The 22,063-nt window shown below is 32.7% G+C and overlaps 2 protein-coding genes across 2 annotated transcripts; one reads left to right on the top strand and one right to left on the bottom strand.

The window, feature by feature from the left end:
- The first annotated feature begins 12,085 nt into the window (after positions 1-12,085).
- On the top strand, positions 12,086-14,467 carry LOC136221172 (MLP-like protein 43). Its single transcript, XM_066008875.1, has 2 exons — positions 12,086-12,311; positions 13,976-14,467. The coding sequence occupies exons 1-2, from the start codon at positions 12,125-12,127 to the stop codon at positions 14,257-14,259; spliced, it is 471 nt and encodes a 156-aa protein (XP_065864947.1). The 5' UTR covers positions 12,086-12,124; the 3' UTR covers positions 14,260-14,467.
- On the bottom strand, positions 14,301-21,718 carry LOC136221156 (NADP-dependent alkenal double bond reductase P2-like). The gene is made up of 5 exons (XM_066008874.1): positions 21,453-21,718; positions 20,149-20,332; positions 18,355-18,521; positions 17,168-17,250; positions 14,301-16,135 (listed from the first exon to the last, which is right to left on the bottom strand). The coding sequence occupies exons 1-5, from the start codon at positions 21,687-21,689 to the stop codon at positions 15,757-15,759; spliced, it is 1,050 nt and encodes a 349-aa protein (XP_065864946.1). The 5' UTR covers positions 21,690-21,718; the 3' UTR covers positions 14,301-15,756.
- Positions 21,719-22,063: the final 345 nt, after the last annotated feature.

Genomic DNA, 22,063 nt, shown 5'->3' with positions numbered 1-22,063 from the left:
GAGACAATAGATTATGACTTCAACAACTTCCGAACACTATTATTAAGCAATTATATAGGTATGTCTATTAATTTAATTACAATTTGTAAATTTAAATTATTTTATCACTATATATAAATGATATAAAATTTTAAAAATATTAAAATGCTAAATTTATATAAAAAAAAATTTATCCACCCGTACAACACGCGGGCATAATACTAGTTATTCATAATAAGAGTAGTTTCGGTCCCCGATGCCATAAAAACCATCCACAATGGTCCTGTTTGGGAATTAGTTGTTAGCTGTTAGCTGATTACATTAGCTGATTTGACTAGCTGATTTGATTAGCTGTTTGTGTAGACCTGTTTGGTAAAAATTAGCTGATTGATAATAGCGGTTTGTACAAAAAGACGAATAAGGGCATTACTTTTGGCGCAGGAGAAGAGAGAGTCTATCTATTAGGGTTAAAGAAGTCCATTAATTTTAATATTGCAAAACGCTAATTGAAAAAGCTCATTTTAAGAGCTTTTTCTAAATTAGCGTTTTCATCCCAAAACTCTCTCCCAAACCTCTCTCCACCAAACACTCCAATTAGCGGTTTCAGTGGTCAAACCTCTAAAGTTAGTCAAAACCACTCTTTTTATCCCAAAACGCTCTTTACCAAACAGGGTCAATATATGAATGGTTGCAGCGGCGAACGACCTAGGCCCTCCAAGCCCACCCATGTCTCCGTCCAGGCTACATGATTGTTATACTACATACCTGTAATAAAAGAAAAATGTCTAATAATTTATTATCATTGTTTTTCTTTTGCCACCATAATTAGATATTAAAGATATGTGTCCCAATTCATTCAAAACCCACCAATATTATCTATAGGAGTTAATACAAATTGTTGAAATTGTGTTGTCACAAATCGATTTTTTTAGAAAAATCAAGTGAGTGATCAGGAGCGTCTTCCGCATTTTGAAGACCCTACGTAATAAATACCAAATAGTAAAACAAGTATGGGATAAGAACCAAATTTAGTGCAGATTTAGCAACCTCCTTACACACAACCACCTAACTTTTCTTCTCCAATAAAATCCCACAATATTTCCCATACAAATTATCACTATTCGAAACGAAGGTCGCCTGAACCGCTTAGGCCCCACCTAAGCGCTCGAAATTAAGAATCCACCGCGATTTTCTCTAATTAGTCCATCTAGGCGTTTTATTGATTCCTATGTGATTTATAGCCGTCTTGCCTCCGCTTAGGCCGCCTCGAAGCCGCCTAAACCGCCTTAGGTACCGCCTAAGCGACAATGAACAAAAGCATTTTTTATTGTATTTATTTTTTTGGTTAATTATAATTCAGTTTTATGTTGTTTTAATGATATTGTTGTTGAAATCTTGATGTTTGCACATTTTTAAAGATATATGTTACAAATATATATATTTTTCTATATTAAATAATTTTATATTATTATTTTTAGATAGTATAATACATATTTGAATTGGATTTATATAATAATTTGTTGATTAACAAATAAAAAATATGAAAATACAAATTCGATTAATCCCCGACTAATCCCCAATTAATCTCTAAGGGCCCTGTCCGTCCGACTAGCGCCTAGCGTTTTTTACAACCTTGCAAATTATAGAACAGATAGAAGAGAATATTGAAAGCAAAGTCAAACAATAAAACCCTAAATTTAGCGGTTAACATATCAACTAACCTTAAGTCTTCAGCATACAAAATTTGATCGATACAAGTTGTTATGTAATTAATTCAATATCAGTATGTTATATTACAAAAAAAAAAATCATTTTTTATTAAATCACGTCATAAAACTCAAATATTGAACCCAACTCATATAAGTCCACAAAAAATACATATATTATTTTTAAGGATAAGAAATGGTTTGCGGTGATCCATAACATTTTACAGTGGTGCATAAATATCTGAGCCTTCTTATAAATTGTTGTCCTACTAGATTATAATTTTCATTTTGATTTTATAAAAATATGCACAATAAAAAAAATTGATCGATACATGTTGTTATGTAATTAACTCAATAGTATTAGTAAAAATTAATTGTATCCTAAAATATATTGTAACAAGTAAATCAATATATATTAGTCATTTTAGATTGATTATATATTAACATTTTGGTTTAAGAAAAATAATTAAGATTATAAAAAATTATATAATAATAATCATAATAATAATAATAATAACAAAACATATATGAAAAATAAAGAGAAAATAGCTTTATATAATAATGAGATGAAACATATTCTTCTTCATATTATTAAGAAAATCAGGAATAAAAGTAAATAAGAACCAAAAAATACAAATCTAAGAAATTGAACCCCTACTCTCACATAAACACCTCCATTATGCTTTTACCATTCAATCTAGCACTACATTTTGTTATAAATCAACCATAATAGTCTTAATAATTATCAAATTTGAAACAAGTTCCGATCGGAGGCTCCCGTAAACCGAAGGTCATAGGCGGCCGCCTATGCAACCTGCTCCTAGAGCCGGCCCTGTGAGTGATAATATAGGTTTGATATATAAATATGTGTAGCAAATGGATTAGAGCAAAAATATTGTAGTCACATCAAAACAGAAAAAATGAAGAAAAAAAAACAGTTTGACGTAGCAAAAATGATGAAATGAGTTGGGGATGGTTTTAATAGCCAATTTATTAGCCCTCTCAAATCAACAAATGTAACACTTTGTGCCAATTTATGTGCCTACCTGACATTGATTAGCTCCCTCAACTAACCTTATACATCCTACCCATCAACTCATCTAATATAACACTTCGTATCCTTTAAGTTTTTATGTATGTTTCAAAACAATGAAAGAAGAAGGGTTCACATCAAGGGAGAATCCAGCATGAGGGCAGTGGGGGCAGTTGCCCCCACTGACATTTGTATTTTTTTTTTTAAAATCCAGGTATTAATTTTAAAGTTTTAGAGCTTTGCCCCTCTTCATCAATGGAGGTTTAGGGTTTACTGGTTTTATAATTGAGGATGAAGAATGGTTTTAAATTTAATATTTTATTTTTATTTTTTTTAATTCTGTTTTAAAGCAAAACAACGTCGTTTTATTTAATTAGAACTATGTCGTTTTATTTACAACAAAAATAAAAAAAATAAAAAGTAAATATTTAAATGTAAAACTAAATAGGTCCTAAAACAAACAATCGGTCTCTCTTACTCTCTTTATTCTATTTAGTTCTTCTTCCTCGGTTCCTCTTTCTTCTTAAGCCTAAATTGAAATTCCTAATCCTAAGTAAGATTAAATCAAAATCGATAGCCAATCTCTCCGTAATTGGATCGTTGGTCCAGCACTCCATCTCCGATCTTTGCCTCTCTGCTTTGGTATTTTTTTTGCTCCTACTTGAATTTTGATTTGATATTTCTGCTACTATTTTACTTAAACTTGAGCTTTGATCTCTGGTTTTCTATAATTATTATTTTTTGGATAAAAATTATTTTATTCGTATTGTTTGCCCCCATGGGGGAGAAATCCTGGATTCGCCCCTGGTTCACATCATGATGCAGAAGGTGTATTTGAGCGGATGCTGGAGGTTTCTATTGGGATGTGTACTCAATCACATGTAAGCATAAAATAGGTTAAATGTATGACATTTTTTAATTGAGGGTACTAATAGGTTGACGGCTAAGTGAAAAAATTGGAGAAATTTAGGGCAGTGGCGAATCCAAGATTGTTCGGTTTGGGGGCCAATTCTACACGTGGTGTGTAAAAAAAAAATTTTTTTGCTAAATTGTACTTGTTCAAATTTTTTTCATATATATACATGTTATAATCGGAATGGTCAAGAACCAATTTTTAACTACCAATGTAAAACTTTTCAAAATTAAGGTATATTGTGTTTAATATTCTAAACATGTAAAAAAGTATCTAATAGAAAAAATCAGATTTAAGGACAGAAAAATTAGAAATTTGGATTTAAGAAGGGCTTAACAGGCCAAAAAATTAGAATTTTGGATTTGTGGAGGGCCTAATAGGTAAAAAAAAATAGAATTTTGGATTTAGAGACGGTCTAACAGTCAAAAAAATAATTGAAACTTTGGATTTAGAGAGGGCCTAACAGGACTTGAGCCAATTTTGAGGTGCTAATTCAGCATTTGATCATTATTTTTTTGGAAACAAAGCGTCGGAACCACCAAATCCTCAAATTTCATGGAGACAGGATGAACGAAACTACTCGAGATCATGGTAGTTTCGGCGGCTGGAGGAATCTGAACCCCCTAGGTCCCCCGTCTCCGCCCCTGATTAGGGGGCCGTAAAGTTATTAAGCCGATAATATAATATACAAACTTATTCTTGCACCTTATTATTCCAAGTATTTAAGTAAATTAGGTTCCATTTGTTTACTGGAAATATTGTTTTAAGAAAATAATGGGTAAGAAAAGAGAACCAAAATGTTTATTTTGTGGGTTACTAAACCCAGCCCCATTTTCACACTTTCAGCCCCGAAAAAAGACCTAACCGCCCTTTGAACAAAAACTGAAAATTTGGATCCCTCCCAAACTCTCTCAAAACTCATTTTCATCTGAATCAAAGACAAAACGTTTAATGGAAGACAATTCGTTATCACCGAGAGTAGACGGGAGTGATGCTACGTCCGAAGTCGAGGTATGTTTCCGAATTAACTTTCTTGCATTTCTGTAATTTGATTTGGAAAAAAAAATCTGGTTCGGCACTCGGACGTGTGAGCATCACGCCCCACCACATGGTCGGGCGTATGAGTATCACGTCCCAACATGTGGTGGGGCGTGATAGCCACACGCCTCACCATGAGGTGGGCCGTGATGTTCATACGCCCCACCATGAGGTGGGGCGTGATGTTCACACGCCCCACCTCATGGTGAGGCGTGATGCTCACACGCCCGAGCATATTTGTGGATGTTTTTCGGGTTTAGACACCGAAACGCTATAGAAAGTCACGTTCTGATACAAAATGTTCGTTATTACTCATTTACAGGAGGTTTCATGGGAAGAATTTGACGGAAACGGCATAGATTACAGCTCGTAGTTTTTTCCCAAACAAACATTTCAAACATATCATGAAGCTGTTAACTGGGCAAAAACAGACGGCAATTGGGATCGGGTTTGAGTTAACAACAGCGTCGCACAAGACGGGGCGCAAGTCAAAGTGGATATTGGTTAAATGTGCTCGTGGTGTTAAGAATTATAAAAGGAAAAAGGATGTGGATATGGATGTTATACTATGGAAGAATACAAAAACAAAGTACTGTGGTTGCAAATTCCAGATAAAGGTTATGGAAATCGGCGAATTGGGCGGTTGGGTGGTGAATGGGATTCCTGGAGATAGAGGACAGCACTGTCATCAGTTGGCTGTATATCGTCAGGGCTACACACAGATGAGCGGACTAAGCTCGGCTTCCAAAAAACTCGTTCGTGAAATGAGTTCAGCTCAAGCTAAGCCTTGTGCTATTTTTGCTGCAATCAAAGAAAAACATCCGGAGGATTGCCCGACACAAAGGCATATCTATAACTACAGGGAGAAAATCAGGACTGAGAGCTTTGAGGGTCGGGATGTAATCGGTCAGTTTTATCGGCTTGCTATAGATAAGGACTATATACATTGGACGCAAGCGGTGCCGGGCAGCAATGTCGTGACTCACTTATTTATGGCACATCCAACATCGATCACACTGTTCCGATCTTACTTGTTTGTTGGTATGGATTCAACATATAAAACAAACAAGTATAAGATGCCATTCTTCGAATCATTGGTATGACGCCTTCTAACAAAAACTTCTTGATCGCCTATGCAATCATGAAGGATGAAACCGAGGGTAGTTACATGTGGGTGTTACAAAAATTGAAGCTTTTGCTCCAACCTGATGTGCATCCGACAGTCATTGCTACAGACCGGGAGTTAGGACTGATGCGGCCGATTCGTGAGTTATTTTCTCATTCTCATCATTTATTGTGCACATGGCATATTAATAAAGATGTGGAGGATAGAGTTGGCAAGTTGAGTGGAATGAAGAAGTTTGGTGAAATTTTTAAAAATTCCAAATGGAAACGTATAATTAAAGCCCCGACAGAAGCTGAATATGAGGCGGCAGTGGTAGCTATGAAGAATACTACTGGCAACTGGCCTGGTGTGATTCAGTACGTGGAGACCACGTGGCTAGTGCATAAAGAGAAGTTTTGTCGAGCATGGACGAACAAGGTGTTGCACTTAGGAAACACCACAACCTGTCGAGTGGAGAGTTCACATGCACAGTTGAAACAGTGGTTGAATTCATCTACTGGTGCACTTGATACAGTGTGGGCGAAGGTGCACAAGGACATTGAGGCTCAGATCGAGGCGATCAAGTAAGACATTTATTCTGTTATTTGCTTTAATCTTTTAAAATTTAATACATTAGTTTTATAATCCGTCATTGTATATAATCAGATACTCACTCGAGGACTCGAGAAGAAGATCTGCGGTGAATCACTATGGAGAACCTTTCACGTATCTCGATTTACACGTTTCACATTACTGCTTGGCTGTACTAAATGATGAGCTCAAGCGTATGCACGCATTGAGTATGGATGTGGTAACTGAATGCGGATGCGTGTTGCCTATGACTCATGGCATTCCGTGTGCATGTGAGCTGAAAACATATATTGACACAAATGAATCGGTCCGTGTTGACCGCATCCATCCTTTTTGGAGATCTCTTGCGTTTGAAGGGTTGAGTGACATACCAGTTACTGCTCCAGTATATGCTGACGGGTCTGAGGATCACCGATTTTTTCAATCTCTTGTGGAAAAGGTTGAAAAATTAGATCCTTCAATGGTGCGTAGCATATCGATGTACATTCATGATCAGATAAACCCGGAACAAATTGGCTTTAAAGAACCTGAGGTCAAAGACACTGTTAGGGGTAGACCAAAGGGAAATTCATCAACAAAACGAAATCCGAATGCATGGGAATACAATCAGTCACCACGAGGTCGAGCACGGTCCTCGGGTTCGAGGAGTAGTCGTAGTCGAGGACGTTCTTCATCCTCATCTGTGCATAACAGCCAGATGCCGGGTATATTTTATTTCATTTATATATATGTTGAAGTTAAAGTAAATATATTTTTATTGATAAATTTCATATATTAATATTTTCAGTCGGATTTGATGCGGATATCGCCAGTTACCACCATTTACATCGGGTTCAAGGTCTCATCGTACCATTTATTACTGGATTCCATGATGTTGTAGCGGATGGTAACTGTGGATTTCGTGTTTTAGCCAATGCAATCACCTATAACCAAGAGGAGTGGAAGCTGATGAGAGTGCTTATAGAGATTGAGATGCGGGCAAACCGTGATCTGTATGCGCCAGTGTACGGGAACAGATTTGATGCTGCCCTCACACGTATTAAATGGGCAGGAGCGGGTTGTGGTGAGTCCCACTGGATGGTGAGTCCGGATGACTTATTTGCTGCTGCATCTGTGTTGAACGCAGTAATTTTCCTCTTTACTACAGAACAATTAGGATGTTGCACTATACTGCCGATGCGTTCGGACGATGGAAGGCCACCTGAGCGAGAGATTGTGATTTGTCATTTGGGGAGTTATCGTCACTACATACGTCTTTATTTACATCCTTCGTTTCCAGTGGCTCCCATTGCCACCCAATGGCGATTATTTTCTCATCAGAGTGTTCGTCATTTGGAGAATTTATACGCTGAAAGGAGAGAGGCTTGGACTAGATTATATTAGTTTTATATGTTGTGATTAATAATATTTATTAATTAACTTATATTATTTTTTGGTTTTAAGTACAATTCTGTAGTTACGAGTTTAACCGCATATTTACGGGTTTAACGGACTATTTACGGGTTTATCGGACTATTTACGGGTTTGACGAACTATTTACGGGATAAAAAATCTATTTTTTTTGCGGATTCGACACGCGGGCGTGTGGCCATCACGCCTCACCTCGCGGTCGGACGTGATAGCCCCACGCCTCATCGCGTGGTCGGCCGTGGCAGCCACACGCCCGACCGTAAGGTGGGGCATGTGGCTGTCACGGCCGACCACGCGGTGAGGCGTGGGGCTATCACGTCCGACCGCGAGGTGAGGCGTGATGGCCACACGCCCGCGTGTCGAATCCGCAAAAAAAAATAGCTTTTCCCCTCCCAAAACCCATGAAAGGACATTTTCGTCCTTTCACGGGGCTAGGGGTGGGAAAATGGGGCTTGGTTTAACAACACCCTTTATTTTTCAATTATGTAAGTCCAGCTTAAGAAATTATTGCAATCATTCAATAAATAAAATGATAAGGACCAAATTTAATCACAACATTTAAAGTGAAGTGCAGATTCAGTTCCAATATATGAAATTGTGTAAATTAAACAGTGCAGATTAAATACTAACATTTTCAAGAAAGATCAATTTAAGCTATGTATTATCCAAAATTTAAAAAGACTAGTTTGACTGTTATTTAATTATCATATCAGACCTGTAAACAAACTTGTTGGTAAATTGAAATAGTTCCGTATATTTTTTTGTAACTATATTAATAACACATTAAATATTTTAGACAGCTTGATAAAAAAAAGTTGTGATTAACTTTTATATATTTAGCTGGTTTAGTTTCTAGCATTTTAACAAAAAAAAAAAATTTGTAATTTTGTTAGTAATACCTGAATATTTTAGACATGGTTGGTATTTAGAAGATCTGAAAGTGACAGTTAAATACCAATCAAACCAGTTTTTTCTAAATTACTATAATAGATGGCTAAAATTAATCTTACTTAGAAACGTTAGATTAAATTTGCACAATTTCATACGTTAGTACTAAATTTGTTCTTTATATCAAGTGTTTAAGCAAAGGGTTAATTTCAAATAAAATTATGTGGTTTCATATTTTTTTCAGATCGGTATTTATGGTTGACAAAATTTTCATTTTTTTTAAATTTGACCTCAAAATGAAAATTTTGAAGAATTAAAACTGTTTTGTATCATATTTACTATAGAATCACATTTTTTAATTTTCAAAATCATTAATTTTGGAGTTTTCTCTACATTAATTTTCTCTTTCATAAAAACCACGTAAATGACCTCAAACCTATTTGAACGGATGCTGGAGGTTTCTTGGGATGCGTACTCAATGACACGTAGGCATAAAATTGGTTAAATGCATGACATTTTTTAATTGAGGGTACTGAAGGTTGACGGCTAAGTGAAAAAATGGGAGAAATTTAGGGCAGTGACAAATCCAAAATTATTCGTTTTGGGGTCGATTCTAAATGAGGTGTGTAAAAAAAAAAACTTTTTTCTAAATTGTACTTGTTAAAATTTTTTCATATATATACATGTTATAATCTGAATGGTCAAGAACCAATTTTTAACCACCAATGTAAATTTTTTCAAAACTAAACTATATTGTGTTTAATATTCTTAACATGTAAAAAAACATCTATTAGAAAAAATCGGATTTAAGGACAGAAAAATTAGAAATTTGGATTTAAGGACTTAACAGGCCAAAAAATTAGAAATTTGGATTTAAGGAGGGTCTAACAGATAAAAAAAAATTAAAATTTTTGATTTAGAGATGATTTAACATGCAAAAAATAATAATTGAAACTTTGGATTTAGAGAGGGCCTAACAGGACCTGAGTCAATTTTGAGATGCTAATTCAGCATCCGATCATTATTTTTTAGAAACAAGGGGCCAGAACCACCAAATCCTCAAATTTCATGGAGACAGGATGGTCGAAACTACTCGAGATCATGGTGGTTCCGGCGGCCGGAAGAGCCCGGACCCTTGAATCCCCCTATCTCCGTCCCTGATTCAGGGGGCCGCAGAGTTATTAAGCCGATAATATAATATACAAACTTATTCTTGCACCTTATTATTCCAAGTATTTAAGTAAAGTAGGCTCCATTTGTTTACTAGAAATATTTTGTTTTAAAAAAGATAATGGGTAAGAAAAGAGAACCATAATGTTTATTTTTCAATTATGTAAGTCCACCTTAAGAAATTATTGCAATCATTCAATAAATAAAAGGATAAGGATTAAATTTAATAACAACATTTAAAGTGAAGTGCAGATTCAGTTCCAATATATGAAATTGTGTAAATTAAACAGTGCAGATTAAATACTAACATTTTCAAGAACGATCAATTTAAGCTATGTATTATCCAAAATTTAAAAAGACTAGTTTGACTGTTATTTAATTGTCATGTCAGACCTTCTAAACAAACTTGTTGGTAAATTGAAATAGTTCCGTATATTTTTTTGTAACTATATTAATAACACATTAAATATTTTAGACAGCTTGATAAAAAAATTGTGATTAACTTTTATATATATAGCAGATTTAGTTTCTAACATTTTAACAAAATTTTTGTAATTTTGTTAGTAATACCTGAATATTTTAGACATGGTTGGTATTTAGAAGATCTGAAAGTGACAGTTAAATACCAATCAAACAAGTTTTTTTCTAAATTTCTATAATAGATGGATAAAATTGATCTTACTTAGAAACATTAGATTAAATTTGCACAATTTCATACATTAGTACTAAATTTGGTCTTTATATCAAGTGTTTAAGCAAAGGGTTAAGTTCAAATAAAATTATGTGGTTTCATATTTTTTTTCAGATCGGTATTTATGGTTGACAAAATTTTCATTTTTTTCAAATTTGACCTCAAAATGAAAATTTTCTAGAATTAAAACTGGTTGGTATCATATTTAGGCTTAAAGTACTTTTTGGCGCTTGATTTATCCAAAATTTATGCATTTGGCCCATGATCTATTATTTGGTCATATTTGGCCCCTAACCTATCAAATTAGATAAAATCCAACCCATATTGAATGAAAAATTAACTGTGTTGGAAAATTAACAGCAGTAACCAACACAAAAATGACACATGACACATAAATAAACTTAATTTTCACTCTATCGGAACACTAGAAAAAGTTTTTAGGGTTTTTTTTACTGTGTAAAATAGTTACTTTTGCTATCTCTAGTTGAAAATTAATTTTATTTATGTGTCATGTGTGGTTCTTGTATTGGTGACTGCTGTTAATTTTTGAAGAAAATTAATTTTCCATTCAATATGAGTTGAATTTTATCTAATTTGATAGGTCAGAGACCAAATGTGACCAAATAATAGATCAGGGGCCAAATGCACAAATTTTGGATAGGTCAATGGCCAAAAAGTGCTTTAAGCCATCATATTTGCTATAGAACCACATTTTTTAATTTTCAAAATCATTAATTTTGGAGTTTTCTCTATATTAATTTTCTCTTTCATAAAAACCACTTAAATGACCTCAAATCTAAAAAGTTGAAGAATTAAAGTTGCTTAAAATATCATTTAATTCTTGAAATTTGTTATTTTGGTGTCGTTATCGGTCAAATTTAGAAAAACAAGATTTTTACCAATCATAGGTACCAATTTGCAAAAAAAAAAAAAAAAAAAAAAAGTGAAATCACATAGTTTTATTTGAAATTAACCTTAAATAAAGGTTGTTGCTATTCGCCGTCCCCAAATTACTAGTTATCGTTCCCTATTGAACAATTTTATCATTTTCATATTTTTTTCAAAATTGAAATTTCGTCTTTTTTGCGATTTTTTTTTTGCCAGACGATTTCTGTGACCGTCTGACCATTGGCCAGACGGAAATTGTGACTGCCTAGGGGTAAAAGAAATTCACAAAAAAATGTACCTCGTCCAATATTTTCGACTCGTAATCATCCATTTCCGGGGTTTTCAGATTGTAAGTCATCAATTATTTTCAGAATTTCAGTTTTGATCGGAAGAGAAAAAAAATTTCAGTTTTTGAAAAAAATAATATGAAAATAGAAAAATTGTCCAATAAAAGACGGTAACTAGCAATTTTGAGGTGGTAAATAGCAATCCACTAAATTAGGCTCCATTCATTTGTTGGAAAATATCGTGTTTTAGTAAATAACGGATAAGAAAGAGGACCAAAAATGTTTATTTTTCAATTATTTAAGTCCAACTGTACGAATTTATTGCAATCATTCAATAAATATCAATAATTATTTAGAGCAAAATTGCATATAAAAAGGCAAGAAGATGGAAGTAATAGGCAGAGAAAAGAAATTGAGAAAAAAAAATGAGTTCAGTGGAAAAAGTGGAAATAAATGTGGAGATCAAGTCTCCTGCCGACAAATTTCATGATGTGTTCAGCTGCAGACCGCACCATGTTAACACTATGAGCCCTGATACAGTCCATGCCTGTGACCTCCATGAAGGTGACTTTGGGAAGCAAGGGACTGTCGTTTGCTGGAGCTACACTCATGGTAACTCTATCATCTCATCTTTTATTTCTTCAATTATTTTAGGATAAAGTAGAAAAAATAAACAAAGATATTTTTGGTTAATTGAAAATTCTGAACCTGTTTTGAATCTCGATCCTATGATTTTAAAAAAGTTAGATCTAACAGTGAATAACTAATTTAATCATTCACCGTTAGATTGCTTTAATAATCTAAGGGCTTAAAGTATTATTTATCTTCTGATCTATCTAAAATTTTATCATTTGACCTCTGATCTATTACTTGATCACATTTGACCCCCGACCTATCTCAATTGGTGAAATTTCACCCAATTTGTATGGATATTTAACGAAATCGTTATCTTATTGACAAATAACGATATTATGCACTTGAACTTGACATGTGATATTTCTTAAAGTTTTTTTTTACCATATTATGTGGAAATAATTAATTAGATTAAAAAAACAAAAAAAAAACAAATCCTAAATTAAAATTTATTAAGTTCAAGTGTCAAAATATCGTTACTTATCAATGAGATAACGATTCGGTTAAGTTTTAATACAAATTGAATTAAATTTCACAAATTGGAATAGATCAGTGGCCAAATATGACCAAATAATAGGTAAGGGGCCAAATAACAAAATTTTGGATAGATCATGGACCAAATAGTGCTTTATGTCATAATCTAAGTGTTAAGATGTTTTGAATCTCCATCCTAAGATTCTAATAAGCTAGATTTAATAGTGAACGATCAAATTCTTTGGTCATCCAGAATCCGCGTGAACACTACTGCTCTCTCGTAAAGAGTATGATTAATTGTTAGGGTAAATTCTAAAAAACCCTTATGTTGTATTTTTTATCAATTGCATGCCTGCGATTTTTTTTTACCAAACAGAACTGAGGTTTTTGGCTTTCCTAAAAACATGATTTTTTAGTTGACATTGTTAAAATAACCGTTAACGACTTCAAAATGGAAAATTCTAAGAATGAAAGTTGTTTGGTACCACATTTATTATGGAACCAAATTTTATATTATCCAAAATCATCATTTTTGGAGCTTTCTCTCTTTAAACATCCACTCTCTCCTCATCAAACCGGGACTCTGATTCTTTGTTTTGCTAAAAATAATGATATTTTTGGTTAAAACAGTTAAAATGACCATTGATGACCTAAAAATTGAAAATTTTCAAGAATTGATGATATTCTAAGCAATTTTCAACTTTTCAACTTTTTTATTTTGAATTTTTTATTTATTTTATTAAATCAAGTTTTCTCTCTCGAAATATTCACTTTCTCTCTCCTCACTAAACAACACCTAAATGTCCTTAAAATTAAAAAGTTGAAGAATTAAAGTTGCTTAGAACATCAAGTCTTTGAATTTTTAATTTGGAAGTCGTCAATACTCATTTTAATTTTGAGGTTTTTATTTTTAGCAAAGCGAAAAACCTCAGTCATCTCTTCGTCGAAAAAAAAACCTTAATCCCTGTTTAGATAAAAAAAAAATTCACAGTTACCTATTTGCAAAACGTGAAACACACATTAATTTTTTTAGAGTTTAATCTAAATGATTTTCAAAGAAACTCTGAAACCATATCAATAAACCAATTGAACTAATAGTTTAAACTGATAGTTACAGGTTCAATTTATATTAATATCTAACAGATCATATGAGATTTTTTTAAAAATAGATGGTGAAAAGAAGATTGCAAAAGAGCTAGTTGAGGAAATAGATGATGTGAACAACTCAACAACATTCAAAGTGATAGAAGGAGATCTTCTCAAGGACTACAAATTCTTTAGGTTCATAGTTAAAGCCACACCAAAGGGAGAAGGAGGAAGTGTTGTGAATTGGACTTTAGAGTATGAGAAGATGAATCCTCAAACTTCACCTCCACATACTTTGCTTGATTTTCTTGCTCAATGCACTAGGGATATTGATTCTCACCTTGTTGCCCAACTCCAAATCAATTGATCCTCTAAAAACTTTCTATCATATATCAATTGGCATCCATCTTTTTATATGTAAAAGGACTGTGTATGAGTTGTGAACAATAAGGGCGACTGAGTGTCTGTTTGGTTTATCTGATATTTGTTATTTGTTGTTTGCTGCTATAAAACTATAATTGTTATAGCTATCGTAATTGTTATTATTATTATTATTAACAAAGCACATTTATGTACCTATGTAGTAGGGTTGGTCGACCCCATGATTTCTAAGAAAGGAGTATTCTATACTATTTAGACTATACCTCTAATTAGGATAACTATTCTATTTATATTATACTTCTAATTAGGATAACTCACAATATACTTACAATACAAATTATACTTATCACATCCTCAACTTGTACTGATTGGACTCGAACATTCAGCTTGTCAGATAAGAGCTAAAACCGTTACCTAAACAAGGGTTTAGTAAAAATGTCCGCAGTTTGATCAACAATAGAGATATAACGCACAACAAGTGCCTTTGAAAGCACTCGATCCCGAACAAAATAAAAATAAATCTTCAAATGCTTGCTTGAATTATGAAAAACTGGATTAGTCGTCAATAAACTGCACTAAGATTATCACATCATAACACAAGATGAGAAGCAATGGAAAACCAATCTCCATAAGTAACATTTGTTTGATTTTCTTGCTCAGTGCAGTGAGGATATTGATTTCTCGCCTTATTGGCGAGGTTCAAAACAAATGATCCTCTTAAAAACTTTCTACTTTAAATCAATTGCCATCCATCTTCTTATATGCAAAAGAACTTTGTATGAGTTGGGAACTTTAATTCTTGATTTTTTTCAATTCTGAGCTGCATGAGGTGGTTTGTAATTCACGTAGGAACTGATATGTTGCATATAGTGTACACACGCGCCATATAAGGCAACTCAACCCCCAATCAGAATTAAGAAGTGGCAAACAACTCTCTACCACTCATATTTGTTTTTTTAAATCATATATTTTTTTATTAAAAATCTTGTAAAAAACCTAGATCCGTAATTACAAATTTTGTTCAATTTTTTTAATTGACAAGTGGACCCTACAACTTTTGAAGTAACGAGTATTGTAGTTGAGTGTTTTTTGTGAGTTTATCTTGCTTAGTTGGCACCTCAATGTAACAAACAAATGTTACAATCACTATGCATGCTTTAATATCAAATTAAAATATCATCGTTTTTAAAACGAAAACTTCAGCTTCTATTTGGACAAAAAAAATCACAGAACCTATTTAACAAAACATGAAAACATGTAGTTTTTTTTACTTTATCCTAAACTTTATGATATTAAATTAGATCGTTGCGTGAAAAATACACACATTTCCACCCAAAATAAATAAAATTATTTCTTCACACAAAATACATAAAATAAGAGCCGATAAAAACCGTTGCATATAATAACTTATCTGTTATTTTTTTCAATTAAAATTTTCTCTATTAAGAATCGAACTCGAAATCTAACCAGTAGAATTCTATTATCATTCTCGGGCAACTACGAGTGATCGTTTCCCAACATTTTCACCGGCGAAAAGACCTATGAGAGCCTCCGGGCCATGCTCTAAACCTTCAAAAATGTCCTCCACATATGTTAGCTTTCCTTGTTTGATGTAAGGAAGAGCAACATCCAAGAACTTGCCATATTGAGGAAGATAATCAAAGACATGAAATCCCTTAATGAGAATTCTTTTGTAAACAATATCTATCAAATTGTAGATTCCTTCATTCTTTCCAAGATTGTATTGTGACACCATTCCACACACTGCGATTCGGCCATTGAGGTTCATGTTGAGAATAACAGCGTCTAGCATTTTACCCCCAACGTTTTCAAAGTAGATATCAATGCCTTTTGGGAAGTATCTGAATCGATTGATTACATTATGATTAGTTAGACAAACGGATAAATAGATTATTGATTTTTTTTTATTTAATTTTTGTAAGGAAAACGAGGGTAAATTACATCTAAGGTCCTTGAACTTTGCTCTTACTTTCTTTATGCCACTTGAATTTCAAAATCAAACATTTTAGCTTCTGAACTTTGCACTTTACTAACACAATCACAATTTTTCGTGTTGGTCAAGGCAAAAATGACTGATGACAATCCTAAAATGAAAATGTTCAAGAATTAAAATTGTTAACAACCACGTTTCCAATGGAACCACCAATTTTTATTTTTAATCACCATTTTCAGAGCTTGCTCTTTCTCAACAACCAATTTCTCTCCCCTAACTAAACAACGCCCAAATGCTTTCAAAAAAATTAAGAATTAAGAATTAAAGTCGTGTAGAATATCATTTCAGTTAGCTTTACAATAGAGAGTTGCCTACTATTAGAGTGGTCATCTTGCTTAATGTTAAAAGGGATCATAATGTTAGTAAAGTGTAAATTTTATGAACCCATAATATCCAATGTCAAAGTTTTAGGGACAATAATGAAAATAAAAGCAAAGTTCAAGAGTCATAAGTGTAATTTACTCCGGGATTGAGTATAAACTCAAACTTTAGGGGAAAATGTTAAAAGTTACGGATAAATTGCACTGACATTTATGAAAGTTTGGGATCTGTTCTACAAAACAAACCAAATTACATTTTTTTTTATAAAGCCAATGAATTTCATTTGATTTTAATAAAGTCGTTCTAAACTAATATATATATAAAAACTCAATAGAATATTATAGATACGTAATAATATGAGATAAGATATTAAAATAACTATAAAGTTTTTGATGAAATACCAATTTAGCACTAAACATTCCATTACAATGGCTGTAATTCCATCATTTCACAAACATTGAGACTAAGATAATGTTATAGTATATGTGGAAGCTGAATTCAATTTTTAAGAAATCGTGAGACTATTTTAATACCTTATTCATAATAAGATAATACTAACCTCTTGAGAGCATCATTCAAGTCGTGCTCTTCCTTGTAATTGAAAGCTTCATCAAATCCAAATTTGTTCTTCAATAAATCTACCTAAATACAGAATTAAACAATAGTGGAATTTTAGCTATATGACATCAATCATAAAATCTATCTACACTTTTCAAGGCTAATTTTACACTTACATAAATTTTTATTTTTGTATGATATAAAATTTAACTATACATTTTTGGGCCATTTTTTTCAATCCCACATTTTACACCTTTCTGAGTCAAATTTTTCTGAACAGATAGATATAAAGGACCATCTTGCACTCCCAATCTACCGGCTGATAGGAGTGGTTCCGGAAGCAGATTGGGTTGGGGCCTCCTTTAGCCCCCTACATATGCCTCTGCATATAGTTCCAAGTAGGCATCCTACTTAGAACTAACAATCGGTGGTTAATACAAGATTGGTCTGCTGGGAGGTCAATTTACACCTACATTCGTAAAGAACATTTTTTTGTTAAATCAAACTCGTTCAATTTTTTCTTTTTATATATATAAATGTTATAATTTGTGGTCCAAACTAATTTTTCTGTACAACTGTAAAACTTCTTAAAATTAAGCTAAATTTGGACTATAAAAGTAAGATTTTATCATTTTGCACAAACTTAGTAGTCTATCATATATTAATCAAGTTGGATTTTGTAACTAAATATAAACTAAATGAGCTAATTATTCGTCTCAACCTTAATTTATCGGAAATAAAGGGCCAAAACCATTAGGGCGCTAGCGGCCAGGGGCTCTGAAACCATCCATAATAGAAGAGGTTTCGGCGGCCGGCAGGGCCTGGCCCCTCCCTGACTATGTGAAACATATTAGTGTGACATATGAAACAATATCAGTCTGGCTTTCTGGTAGATGGATTGGTGCGTTTGTCAGGCAGGCGAACTAATATTTCACAATACAATTAGCACCTTCTTGACTGGCAACCCGAGTCAAACCACCACATATACTAAATACTTTAAAATCCAAACGAAGAAATTCTTCGATAATCAACCACAAATACGTCAACTTTCCCCGTATTACAACACTCTCGGACCCTCTTCACGCACCTTTCCTAAAATGGATTCCGGTAGCCGAGAGTGCAACGGACCCGAACATCCCTCTCTCCCTCTACTACTAATAATTAAAAATATTAGTAATAAAGACGAACCTTTTCTTTAGTTCCGGCACTTCCAACAACGTAACAGCCCATGAGTTTTGCAAATTGGCCAACAAGCTGACCAATAGCACCTGCTGCTGCCGAAACATAAACATATTCTCCTTCTTTTGGGCTACAAACTTCGTAAAAACCTGCATAAGCTGTTAAGCCAGGTATACCTGCAACATGTTTAAAAGATAAAGGATCATTTTGACAATTTAATTTCACATTTTTTACTTAAATCACTCTAAAAAGGATACTTGTCACCATAAGAATTAAGCATTAAAAGAAATTTAAGGGTAAAAATGGCCCCTCAAACTTAACAGGCATATAATTGATTTAATTCAAATCGAAGTTTTTGTATCAATTCGGACTTTAAATTGGTATATTTTGGTAAATTGGCGCAAAAATATCTGTAACGTTTGCAGCCAGAATCAATTTTACCTCTAACTTTTAAAATTGTGGAAATTTATCCCTAACGTTGGCAAGTTGGGTCAGTTTCAGATTTTATTATAAAACATCTATTTTGTTCAGTAGTGACATATCCGTTGCTTCTAAAAAAAGATTTCATATTTTTTTTGTGATTTAATAATAAAATTGGAGATTAATATTTATAAATTAGGCGAAATATTTGAATTTTTTTGTGCAACGTGTATAAAAGACAGTATATTTTTTATTTTTTTTAAACTTTTCTCACATTTAGTCATATGTTTGTTATTTGTTACTAATTGTGATAAAATGACGCACAAGTGTAGATGATAAGATTCATCACCGAGAATACAGTTTAATGAATTATTTTACAAATTGATCCAACTTGTTAACGTTATGGTTAAAATTGCTCTTGACTGTAAATGTTAGAGGTAAAATTACTCTTGACCGTAAACGTTAAAAGTATTTTTTTTCACCTCATCACATTGTTTTATGTGCATGAGATTCTATGAGTTTCATATACAATTTGTCCATAATAATTTTATTGAAATTATTAAATTGGTCCATAATAATTTTATTGAAATTATTAAATTGAGAACATAAAGTTTAGCAACTTTTGTAAAATAGATTTCAAAATTCAATGACTTTTGATGCATTTTAGCCATCCCGCCCAGATCCTTGTCCAATGGATTGGCTTAGGTCCAATTCAATTCAGACCCATCAAAGTCCGTCTATTTTTTAGATAGGTTTGGAATTTATAAAAGTAGATTAGGTCAGTCCGCTCGGCCTCCACTTTAGTAATACTATTTATTAGATTTATATATTTATATATTAAATATTCATTTTAATTATAAAGTTTAATCTTTGTTATTAGTAAAATATATATTTTTTAGATTTGATTTGAGATTTGATTTCTAAATCTGATGTCAGCCCAACCTAGTCCGAATCCATCTCAAGTAATACTGAACTGTCTGGGTTTAGATTTGGACTAAATATATATATATTTTTTTTTTTGATGAAAGCTTGTTGGGTCCGATTAGCACCCAACCCAACTCGGCCATGAACATGTTTAACCCATATATAAAATGAATTCTTATGACACACTAAAGAATAGATATGAAATTAACAGTCAATTTGGCATTTAAAATTGGTGGACAGATTCTGTTTAATCTAAATCGAAGTTTAAGTATCAACTCAGTATTGAAGTTGTCAATATTTGATAAATTAGTACACTGCAATCAATTTCAGATGTCAATTTCAAGACTGAATTGATATTTAAACTTCGATTAGAGTAAACTGAATTCGTATGCTAAGATCTTAAATTAACATTTAATTCAATAAATATGAAACCATAATTTGGAGAAAAGAAAAACTGACCTAGAATTCCAGAATAGTAGGAAAGAGGCAAACTGGAATCAGAATGGTCAATTTTAATTAAAAGTGGAGGTGAGACAAGTAGAGTGTACTCCTCCCATTCTGTATAACCCCATGCTAAATCTCCTTTCTTGTAATTTGGATGTGTTGACTCCACAACTTTCACCACACCTAATCCATTTAGAGCCTGCATTTCAAACATTAATCAAGTCAAATCTATGTCTAACATCTTTCAACTTCAATTTTTAACGGTATGACCACTAAACTTTACACTTTTTAACACCGGTGGCCACTCAACACCTAAAAACGACCATTGACGGTCTCAAACTAAAAAATTTGAAGAATTAATGATATTCTAAGGAACTTTAATTCTTGAAAATTTTCGTTTTGAGGTCATTTAAGTGTTGTTGGTTAGATTGGAGAAATTGAATTTTTAGAAAGAAAAAGCTCCAAAAAAAATGTGATTTTGGAAAATAGAAAATGTGATTTCATAGTAAATATCGTTCTGATCAACTTTAATTCTTGAATATTTTCATTTTGAGGAGTTAGTTAAAGTTGAGTGGCCACCGGTGTTAAAAAATGTAAAATTTAGTAGCCATATTGTTAAGAATTGAAGTTTAGTGGCCACAATGTTAAAATGGGTAAAGTTCAGTGACCATAGGTGTAATTTACCCAATTTTACTCATAAGTGAGGTTGATTTGAGAAATAATTCATCAAATTGTTTTCTTCATTATGAATTTTGTCATCTACACTTTACATGTGTGTCAATTTATTATTAATTAGTGACAGATCACAAACACACGATTAGACGTGAAAATAAAAATAAAAAATATACTATATTTTTTACGAGTTTGACAAAAAATTCAAATATTTCTCCAAATTGAAAATATTAATCTCCAATTCTATTGTTAAATTATAAAAAAATATAATTTTTTTAAACCAAATTAATATACAATTTGTGAAAAAAAAAAACAAAAATATATGTGTTTTGTAATGATGTCTGAAATTGACCCAACTTGTCAACAATATTGGTAAAATTGTTTTTGACTGCCAACGTTAAGGGTGGAATTCTCTCACAACTAATGTTTTCTGTGTAAGTTAGGATTCGAACTCAAGATCTAGGTTAAGCGATTTGAGACCCTTATCCATTTCAATCCGACCTATTAATACTAATTAGTATTAAGCATAAATTTTAATCTTTATCATTTAAAGTAGGTTTATCAAGTCACGATTTGATTTTTAAACCCGAAATCGTATAACTATAAAAAAAAATTAACAAATACAACAAGAAAATGTAAACACGAACCTTTCCGAGCTCAAATGAGGGAAGATAATGAGAAGGATCGCGGGGGGTCATGCATCGACGCATATAAGGATCACAAGACAATATCAGATTCTTAAGAAGAACAGCATCTTTAGTACCTTCGGGGATTTTAAGGTTAATCGAAGAAGTAATTGTTTCCAAATCAGACTGTTCTGCGTAACCTTCAGTTACATACTTTTTCAGTACTACCTTCTTGTTTCTCACTGCTTCCTCCGCCATTGTTGATGTTTTTTGGGTGTACAGATTTGGGAATAATGAAATGTTTTTCGTTTGCTGGCTTTTATAGCAATATTGCAATTTGCAATTCAATAATAAACTTAAGCCCTTGTTTCGGAGGAGGTTAATGAGAGTAATGGAAGGTTACGTATTAAGTTAATCTTATTTGGGAGTTATTTTTTGAGAGTAAATGGAGGTTAATGGGGTTAAATGTTTACTTCCTCTAACCTCCAAACTCTAACCTCCAAATTGGGGGTTAATGGAAGTAACGTACATTTTTTTAAAATTTCTTGTCTCTGCATAGTAAATTTAACATTCCTTCCCTTCCATATTTAAACTCCCAAACAAGGTTAAACATTTAACCTCATTTACATCCT

This window comes from Euphorbia lathyris, chromosome 1, assembly GCF_963576675.1.
Source record: "Euphorbia lathyris chromosome 1, ddEupLath1.1, whole genome shotgun sequence".
Lineage (NCBI taxonomy): Eukaryota > Viridiplantae > Streptophyta > Magnoliopsida > Malpighiales > Euphorbiaceae > Euphorbia > Euphorbia lathyris.
Note: the sequence above shows the minus strand (reverse complement) of the source record. Positions and strands in the feature narration are given on the sequence as shown.

Bases quoted from the DNA above. Each gene is read 5' to 3' on its own strand.
- LOC136221172 (XM_066008875.1), top strand. From the start codon at position 12,125: ATGAGTTCAGTGGAAAAAGTGGAAATAAATGTGGAGATCAAGTCTCCT. The intron at 12,312-13,975 runs GTAACTCTATCA...TTTTAAAAATAG, and splicing joins TTGCTGGAGCTACACTCATG to ATGGTGAAAAGAAGATTGCA.
- LOC136221156 (XM_066008874.1), bottom strand. From the start codon at position 21,689: ATGGCGGAGGAAGCAGTGAGAAACAAGAAGGTAGTACTGAAAAAGTAT. The intron at 18,522-20,148 runs GTCAGTTTTTCT...AACATGTTGCAG, and splicing joins CTACTATTCTGGAATTCTAG to GTATACCTGGCTTAACAGCT. The intron at 16,136-17,167 runs GTTAGTATTATC...CAATCGATTCAG, and splicing joins TTGAATGATGCTCTCAAGAG to ATACTTCCCAAAAGGCATTG.